At 38.9% G+C, this 10341-nt stretch overlaps 1 protein-coding gene across 10 annotated transcripts in view; it reads right to left on the bottom strand.

The window, feature by feature from the left end:
* Positions 1-454: 454 nt before the first annotated feature.
* BMPER (BMP binding endothelial regulator) overlaps positions 455-10341 on the bottom strand; it is a 157453-nt gene continuing 147566 nt past the window's right edge. For 9 of the 10 annotated variants that reach the window (XM_084510369.1, XM_084510367.1, XM_084510371.1 and 6 more), the window contains 2 exons: positions 7204-7334; positions 455-1076 (listed from right to left, as the gene is read on the bottom strand). In XM_084510369.1, the coding sequence (XP_084366495.1) occupies positions 895-1076; positions 7204-7334 (313 nt within the window). In that variant the 3' untranslated portion in view covers positions 455-894. The remainder of the gene's footprint in view (positions 1077-7203; positions 7335-10341) is intronic. The other variant, XR_014689856.1, reaches the window with a different exon arrangement.

Below are 10341 nucleotides of genomic sequence, written 5' to 3'. Positions count from 1 at the left end.
TTATTGTGTATTCACAGCTACTGCCAAGCACAACACCATAGACGGGGTATTAGGATATGAAATGGGAAGTGGTCAAATTTTCAAAGCAGGCTGCTGGGTGTTGAACACTTTTGAAAATCTGGCCCTTGACTCTTGGTGGTGTTCCAGAAAGAAATCTCTCTCTGCTGGCACTTGGCCAATCAGTTTTGGAAATCCTTTTGCACAGTTATTTCAGTAAAGCATAAGAGCCGATCCTTAGCTTTCTCTGTGTGATTAAGCACTGTCACCAATCACTATGCAGCTCTAAGGTACGTATGAAATATTCCTAGATAAATCCTCCATTCCCAAAGAAATGTGTTTTCTGTACAACTGTAAATCCAGGTTCTGTGTTGAAACTAATCCAGTCTGGCAATGCTGTGGCCCTAGAAAAGTTTCCTTGGAAACAACAAACTCATGCAATGGTAAAGTCAACCAATCTTTTCATGCCACTATATTATATTAAAAACACCTGGTTTATTTATACAATGACTTACAGATTAGGGTTTTAGAAATAATAATACATAAACTTTATAGCAAAAAATATACATATAATATTTCATCCTTCTATGATATATAGAAATGATGTATATTTGTGTGTGTACATATATATAAATATATGGGTTGTAATTATGTTTAGGGCACTTGTGTATAGATATGTGTATCTACATACACACAGTATACATTTATTTATCTTTGTTGGTGCCATGTGTGTATACATAAGCACACATAAATACACACACAGGACCATATTTACACTCTGTGAGTAGATGTGTACATTGCAGAATCTGCACACAAACAGCTGTAGTCCTTCACTGGCTGTGAGCATCAGGGGGGTCAGTGACGCCCACATTAGTGTCCGCTGAGAGAGAACAAATGTCATCGCTGCGGGCATAGGACTGGCTTGATGCATCTTCCTTTGTGAAGAACTAGATTTGCTGGACAGTGGCACCCTGCAACGCAGGGCTTGTTGCATGGTCCAATCTCATTCCAGTTGTCACATGTTTTGACACATCCTGGACCACAGGTATCATAAACTGCACCGTGTTTACACTGGGTTGCTGAAAGACAATCAAAAGGAACAGAAGATGAGTGTTACACAAAGCCAGGTAAGGACACACAAGGAAATTTACATATCTTGTTGCCTGCTTTTTACTGCAAATATCAAAAGGTACCGTTTGGTATTATGATCATCTAGAAGAAAAAGCTAATTGTAAAGAGATTCCACTGCATGAAATGCAACATGACTTTACATGACAAATGTAAAGGAAGCAACATTCCTAATCAAAAAGGTATCGAGTTCCTAGCAGTCTTGAACATCTTGAGAATTTTACAAAACTGACAGTCTATAAACCTTTGGCAAAGTTTCTGTCTAGAAGCAGATCTGTGTCTTGTATTTAATGACTAGCATTTTTTACTTACTTGTTATAATGTCTTTTATCAAAAATTCCCGAAACATTTACATGGACAGTTATTACCAATTCCACTATTACAGAAAGAAAAGACAGTCATTCACCACAACAGGCTTTCTATTTCTAAGATTATACTTTCAATATTGCATATTGTAGCAAACCAAAACTATGTTGTTAATTCAGCAGCACCATTTCTTTTATAAAAAATAAAATAAAAAAATCAATGATTTCTATCCTTTGTGCTATTTTATCAAGGGATCACTGAGAATGAGGATTCTCGTACCTAATGATTCCAGTATCTATTCAATGATTTATGTAGTTGGCAGTTCAATGGGTTTCCAACATAAAGACTACTGCGGGCTCAGCTAAAAGCACTATAAGGCCACCAGATCAATATTTAAACTCTTAACATTTTATATCCTGCCTTTTTAGTATGGAGAATAATCCATGGTTCAATAGCAAATAAGAGCCTGTTACTCTTTCTAACAGCTGTGCTGATGGCAAAAACAACTGATAAAATAGTTTATAGATGGTAACAGACTCTCAAGCATCCAGAAACATCTCTTGCTATTTACAGAGAGGTGGCTGAATTATAAAAGGTTTCTTCCATTTTGAGAGAGATTGAAAGTGCAGATTTTGTTAAAGAAGAGTACTGTTATGGACAGAAAGTACTGTTTTGTTGTGTGGACTAGCCTCAGAGTGTCACTACATTGTTGCTATTATTTATAAAGAGAATATGTGCAGAAATAAACTGATTAAAGCACTAAAGTCTCTAAGAGAGTTACAGGAAAGATGGAAGTCTTAGTGCTAAGGCATCATAAATTTAAGGGGTTCTTCTGCAGTAACAAAGTGATCTTCAAAACAGCATCAGCTTCTTGCCAGTTTTACTTCTTACACATTTTATAGCATCTATGCAAATGCAAAAACAGCACTGAAGAAGGAAGGAATTCTGGAAAGTTCTCAGGACACAGGTACTAAATGTGCAAACAAAAAGATGGCTAGTACAGCAGAAAACAACCCTGGAGTTACAGAGAATCAACATATAAATATTAGAAAGATATTAGATATAAGGTAGATATTAGAAAATAAAGTTTTCTAGCTCTAAGCAGGAAAAAGCACTAGAAAAAGCTACTTAAAAGCTCTGTGAGACATCTTTTATTGAACGTCATTTTAGAATAAGTTGGGAAAATTATCTTTCAGGAATGTTTGAGATGATAGGCTTATTCTGCCTTTGGGGACTTTTTTTCAAGCTTTACATTTCTATCTTCCTCTGCATAACTTCTGTGCACATTGAAGAAGGGAATAAACAAAAGGAAGAATTTAAATGAAATTTAAAAGGGAAATAGGAATTTCAGAAGGTGGAAAAAACATGCAAGCAATATTAAGCATACAGTAATACACTAGATTCACTACAAATTGCACTTACACAATGTGTTAAGAATAGAGATCAAATCCCTAGAGTGGAAAGAAAAATGTGCAGAGTTTCCAGGAGCTTCCAAACATATTAATATATTTTGCAAATATATTAATTGTCTATAAAAGTAGACTGAGATGCTCAAAGCACAACATGAGTTGTCTTAAAGAGGCCGTGACCTTAAGATTTTAGCCTGTATAGGCTTAATTCCACAAAGCTTTATGGCAGTAATAGCCAGCCTATTTATTCCACCTGAGCTCTGTTTGGTGCCTTAGCTGTTGGTTTTGAGGAAAGTTGGCTCAAGGTTTCCTTTCCACTTCCTCATGTCTGCCCCAGAGTAAAAGAGAATATATTACAGGCTGCCTTCAACAGCTGTGGTACCCATAAGTTCTCCCCAGCTCTACTCTACCACATAAGGATAGATGCCCTCTTGCATGTCCAGATACTTCCTTCTCCTTGAGATGATCCCATGGAGAAGACATGACGGCTCTAATTTCTGCTGTAGTCAGTCCATAATGGGATTATTAACTTACTGCCAAGAGAAAAATCAGAAAAGTACAACAGTTGCTGTTAAAGTTCCCCGGATGGTTTTTATTGTTGAGTGCTTCAGTTGTTAACATGTGGTGTGATTGATCCAGAACATTCCACGTCATCAACAGTTTAAAAAATAAAAATAAAGGCATTCTGCAGTAGGCTTCTCAGGGACTGATGAAATGAATCAGTACCTTGTAAACATGGAAAACAGAAGTGATGCCTTTGCACCCATCTTTTGAGGCAAATTCCTCTCTTATAGAACTAAGTTCTGTTAGTAATAACTTCCTCAGTCCACTAGCAAAAAAAAAAAAAAAAAAAAAAAAGCACAAAAGTTACTAATAATACTGCATTTTGCAATGTTACCAGTCCCAACAGGATTTTTCCACTCTTCTTCTAGAACATGTGTCTGGCATGACAGATGTGAGCTTCCTCAGACCGCTTTCTGAGCTGGCAGGACGATAGCCAGCTCCAGTCCAGAAGCCATATAGTCACATAAATACAGCACTGTGCCTGAGCTAATAAACCCTGCCTAATAAGGCTATACAGTTTTCAGACCAGAGCTGGCTTATTCCAGCCAGTTTGGCACTTTCACAGAGAAGGCTTGTATCTGTCAGCACCCGTCTTTGTAGACATAGCTGTAATTTTTTAGGAGGAATTTTTGCTCCCCAATATAAAAGTCAAAGTACCTAACATGGAACTGCTGAAGACTCCCCTTGTAGTATGATATCTGGTAAATCTGCTTCCACAGAAATTTCTGAGCTAGTATTTGTGCATAAGTGCATCATGCAGCTTCTTGTTGCATAGTTTGGGCTTTCAAGGTGTTTTGAAGGACTTTCAAATTAGATGTCACTCGTGGAGCTTGAAATTCACAAAATGTCCTTTAAACACAGAGAAATAGAAGGCAATAAACCTGAGCACTGCTCTTATCATGATACAGTTCTGTTGATCTTTCAAACTTTCAGTTTTTAATAAGTTTCCACTGAGAAGTCAGAGTAGCCTTCCCCCTTCTGATGCATATTCACAGAGAATTAGAAAGATTAAAGAAAACTGAGATGTAGCAGGTAAAAAGAGTGACGTTGGCTAGAGAATTCCACAGCAGAGAAGAGAGGACCCAGCAGAGAAGAGTGAAAATCAGATACAGGCTCATCTTTTGATTGACAATGATCAGTCAAACCTCTAGTTTGACTGATCGTTGTCTAGCCTGACTGATCATAAAGGGATGAAAGGAGAAAATTGTTCAGCTTTTATGAAGTTGTTGGAGCATGCCAGCACATCAATGCTACCATGTGCACTTTGCACTCTATTATATTCCCTATCTGCTTTTTCTGTGTGGGTATGTCCATGGCAGGGAGTTACTGACATCAGCCATCCTAGAGTCATCTTTCCCTCAGTGCCCTTAGAAATTCAGCGTTAAATTGCTATGGCCCAAGGCCTGTCACCATCCTCAGTTTACTTAATCACACTTTTAAAATTGCTTCCTTATGATTTTTTGGGGCTTTAAATGTATATATATATATTTTATATCTCCTTTTCAAAACCTCTTCCTTCCATTTCTATCCCTTCTATTCCCTCTCCATCATATTCTCTTACTTCTTCATTCCTTCTCCCTGACACTCCTGTTTTTGTTTGTTTGCTTTGTTAATACATCATATTTTTCCTATGTCTGTCCTAACAAGTCTCACTCCTCATGCAAACTTGAATTCCTTTCCAAACCCTATCAGTTCCCATTCAGATCTCACCAATCATCCCTAGCCCTTTTCCATACTCATTAGCTTCTTCTCTTCACCCCTCCTGTTAAATGATACTCCCTTTACTGAGACAGCCTCAAAGGACAGCAAGCCTTGCGCTGTAGTATTTCACAGAGGACTTAGAGGAGGATATGTTGCTGCACTGAGGAGGGAGGAAGAGCATGTAGGGAACAGGACATATAATTCAGCTTTCTGAACATCCTGTTTGGCTGGCTGTCCAGACAACACAAACTTTCTAAAGATTATAAAAATGAGTTAAGTGTACAGCAGTCAGGGTAGAAGAGCTGGCAACCACACAAGATCTGGTTTTAGAACACACAAAAGAATAATTAAAACCTGACTATACTAATAAGTATACTCCATTTCCATCAGAACACAGCTCTTCCAAATATCCCACCAGCTATGAAATGTCAAACAGGAAATGAAAGTCACAGAACGCTAAAGTTTTATTACAGATATATTGTTTCATACCCAGAAACTTTTATCCATAATTAGGACACAATAATTGTAACTATGAGTTTGGGGAAGAAAAAAGTAAGTTAAAGAATAAAATCTTGGTGCAGGCCACTGGTAACATATGGACGCATTTTACAGATGCAGTGGATGCACTTTAATGCTTACCGTACAACTCACTATAGAAGATCGTGCTACTTATTTAACACTGTATGCTAAAGTAAGTGTTTTGAGGGTACTTGACCACATAGAGTTTATCTATATTTTCTGCTTAACAAGATTTCCCCTTCCCCTCTAGAAGTCTGAACTGAGGTTAAAAAACTCAGGTGGATTTAAGAACTTCTTTCATTAGCTTTAATGGAATACGTGTGTTTAAATTCCTTCATAATGTTCACTCAAAGACTTTTTTTGCCTTAGAAAATGTTCTTGCCCTTGGTAAAATGACAGAAAAAATGTGAATAGAAGCCTCAATTAGTGAACTCGTGATATGCCAACAGTTGTATAAACTCCTTAAGGCAAGTACTGGAGTTTTTATTCATTTTACGGCATCTTGTATAGTGGGGTCTTGGTCTGCAGAGCTTTGGTCAAAAAAAAAAAAAAAAAAAAAAGTCAGGTTGCTTATTTCAGTTTCCACATGGATCTGCTACTGGATCGATAGATTAAAATTGTATATGTTATTAGTGCTGAGACCACATCCTTGAACAGTGCTTTTCACTTACTGACACCCTGTTTGGATTGTTCTGTTCCTTCATAAGAAAAAATAAGCCTTCTGGGAACAGTCAATCAAATGTAATTTGCTCTGTCACTCACCCATTCCTGCTATTGTGCCTACAACAGAAAAGGAAATTGAAGTTGAGAGAGTAGACCCTGAGCCACACACAATCACCAAAATAGACCACAGAGCAATAGCTCTTTGACCAGCACCGAGTATCTTTGTCTCGTTTCTTTCCAACTGCTGTCAATGGCTTTACATAAATCTGAATACATTTCCAGGCAAACCGAGGCCATTACAGAGTGTCCTAAATTAATGAGACCATCATCAGGGGAAATATTAATCTGTAATATTGCATTTTACTTCAAGTGACTATGACCACAGGCCACCGCTTCTCATGGAAGCAATTACTCACAATTACTTGCAATTAATGCAGTCCTAATCACATGCAGAATTTGGTCCAAGTGCCAGACTTAATGCATGTCTGCATTTTGATATTACCATTAAAGACATTCTTTCTTCTTCCCTTGTTGAACCTTCTGCAATCATATATATATTTTGTCTCAGGAAATACAGCTGTGCTTTAACAGGAGGTCAAAGGAGTTTAAACATTATCTGCAATCATATGTGGACATATTCTGAAAGAAAAAAGCATGCACTTCTTCCAGAAAGTACATAAAATTATGCTAGCTAACATTAGAAGTGGCAAGTTTTGTAACTAAATAAACGTCTGCAGTATTTGATGATTCAGAATTGTTCCTGGTAAGGTCCCTCTCCATACCTCAGCACATAACTTCACTGATGATGTAACTCCAGTTCTAGCCAGGTCATTTCTGATCATCCTCCACCAGTAAAAGGATAAGAGCCTATTAACCTAAGCACTGGGTTACAAAGATGCCATCCCAAAATTCTTACCTGCACAGTGCTGCTCAGGTACCCACTGGACTTTCAACCCTTCTCGCTGACAGGCTCGAGCATAGGCCAGGAATGACTCGCAATAGCAGTTTTTATGAACTGGACACTCGCACATGTCTGTCACACAGGACCTGCAGAACAAAGCCCCGGAACAAATAAGCAATGAAAGATTTAGCAATTATCTCACCAAGGTTTGGAATCATTTATTCTCCAGTCACACAGAGTCTGATGTCACAGAAAACTAAGCAACAAGAAACTTAAAGATTTGCTTTTCTGCTGCCAAATGTAACTTCATGTCTCTTTTTTGATGTGCTGTTCTAATGCAGAGAAGGCTTAAGAGCAACAAGGAGAGAACCACATGGGAACAGGGATGTGAGAATAAGAACCAAGAAATGCCAGGCAGAGAGGACCAAGACCACAGTGGTAGGAAGCAAACTCCAAAATGATTTGCACCAACACAAGATAAAGGCTTCTTTCCCATTACTGGAAAGTTATAATGTAATAATACTATTAATAACAAAGCAGCAGTGTTAAATGGGTGACTTCTGCAGGAAATGAGCACATGTCCTTCAATGCAAGGAATGAGAACTTCTCTCCAGGTCACCTCCAGCTTCCCCCCACTTTGAAGGCCCCAAAGCAGCTATATGTCTGTTTTCTCAGCAGCAACACTGCTAAATGCACAACTAAATGGAGACAGGCTGATGCAGCATAGCTGAGCAGTTCTTATGCTAGGAAACCCCCCAGGCACTTGTTAATAGCACCATCTTCCATTGCATAAGATGGAATCACCACAAAACATGTCAGGGAGCAAAGCTACTAACATGGCCCTAAGAAAAACTGCTACTGCATTTGTCACCACTATATTTCAAGTTAGCTAATCCAAAATATGTGCCCATTTGGCACAGATCTAAAATACAACTGGCAAGAGACAGTAGATTTGCAGTTGACAGTTTCTGCATATGCAAAATGCTTAAACGCTTCTGCAAACACAGAAATGCAAATTAAGAATTGCCAAGTATCTGCTGCTCCAAGTGGAGGGAGGGACAAGGTGTGAGGAAGACACACAGCCCGTGTGAGGAAGACACAGTCAGGGCCTCCATTCTTCTGCTTTCCAGGGACTGTTCCATGCATGGACTGTGGGGGTCAATGGGCAAGAGCACCTTGCACCCTAGGGTCCTCTAGGGTGCCTGAGAGATCAAGGCAACACTTGTGAGAGGCACAAGTTCTCCAGAAGGACTAAAGTCACAGATGAACTCTCCATATTAACTGCTCTTGCTGTGGATCAAAAATTCAACTGTCTTTAGGAAAAAGATGGATATGGGCCTCCTTTTCCAGAAACCTTCCCCATAGCTAGTGTCTGGAAAAGGAGCAAGCATCTCAGCAAATTAATCTGGAGCCCTAATGCCTGTAGGATGCTTTGGAGTCACTGGGAGATCTATTTAAAACTAGGTGAGAGGATTAATGGACCATCAAACATGGACAAACTTGTTTCTGCCTTCTGCCAACAACACACCTTTAAGAGGAATATTTTCCCTTGTCAGAGTTACTGGCTGATTCAGTGACCTTTTATATGGTTGTGCCTGACAGTTCTGCTTAACATTTCCATCAGTGTTTATTTATTTTTACTGTTGGTGAATCCTCATCGTGAAATTACCTAAAAAGTCAATGTGACAAATAAGCAACATAAGTGCTAATGTAAAAAGGTTACCTGTCCTGCATTTATCAATATATACATAATATGCATAAACAGAATTGCTTTGGATCAAATATATATAAAATGTTCACATTTACAGACCAGTGGTTTTCATCTGAAATAACTTTAGTTTCCAGGGGCAGTGTAGCTTCACTTTAGTTCTGTGGTGGGGTCCCTTTACATCCTTTCCAGTAACAGATGTTGCTGCTTGGGTATAACAGCTGATAGGCTGTAAGGAACATATCAGCACTATATCTTTGGCCTTGTTTGACATTGTTAGCTGATAAAAGACCTTGTGTAAGCACAAAGGGTAATCTTTTTACATGACACACTAAATAAGTTCACACTGTTTCCTTTGGCCTAAATGTGCCTGTGATCTCCTGCTAGCATTCTGTTCTGCCCATAGCAGGAACCACTTCATATCCACAATGCCATTTGGAATATGTATTTCTCTTTTTACAGGGAAATAGGTGCTTGTTTGCTACTGCAGCAGATTATTATCACAAAGAAGGTCTGTAACTATCTCCACAGATAAAGTCAGTAATCAAAATACCATTCCATCATCTCATCATTTCTGTGCTAGCTAGTAGTGTTTTACTGCTCCCCACTAAGATTTACTTTCAATGCCAAAGGTGCTTAGGGATGCTTGCCAGTGCCAGGTTGGTTATGTGTTCACTGACTTCCTGCCTTAGAAATTATAAAACCCTAAGCCTGAGGTACTTCTGCTTTTGAAGCATAACTGCACTTCTTAGCATTACTCAGAGGGGGATGCCACCGTCTGCAGTGACAGCTAACTCAGGTGCTTGCATCAGGTCAGGAAATCTCAAGGCTCTCCATCAATCACTCAGTCTTTCTAATTAATACCACATTTATGGTACTCTTCATGACCAAGCCCGGGCATGGTTTTGTGGATTAGGGAGGCGAGGGCAGTGTTCCCAGCCTGCAGGATGGCAGCAGGGCAAGCACACTGTTTGAGTTTAGCTGCTATACGCATGTGCTAGATGATGCTACACCATTAGCCCTTGGCATTGGAATGGCTGTAGGCATCCAGGCAGGCTCCAGAATGAAATGTGCAGTTTGGCTGGGATCAGCATTATTTGCTACGGTGTTCAGCATGTGTGTTCACTAAGGAAGGTAGCATGCCACATTCAAAACAAACAATACTCTGATTCATTACACACCTAATTGCTTGTGTAATTTTTATTTTCCTGAAGTGTTTTATCCTGGTGAAAGCTGCTGGCTCACTCCCTAGGCTTGGCTGAGGACCAGTCATCAGACTGCAGATGTTCTATTAATGAATTACAATTTCTAATTATTTTTAAGCTTAAATAATTATGAAAGAAGATAGTAAAGGAAACTATATGCACAACTGCCAAGCCCAGTCAATCGAAATAAAACCTTTTTATTCCTTGTGAAATTTCTTAGTGGCAAGTTTAAGGCATTAA

The sequence above is a fragment of the Aythya ferina genome, assembly GCF_964211825.1.
Source record: "Aythya ferina genome assembly, chromosome: 2".
NCBI classification, from domain to species: Eukaryota; Metazoa; Chordata; class Aves; order Anseriformes; family Anatidae; genus Aythya; species Aythya ferina.
The sequence above is the reverse complement of the archived record's forward strand: the minus strand, read 5'-3'. Positions and strand labels throughout refer to the sequence as shown.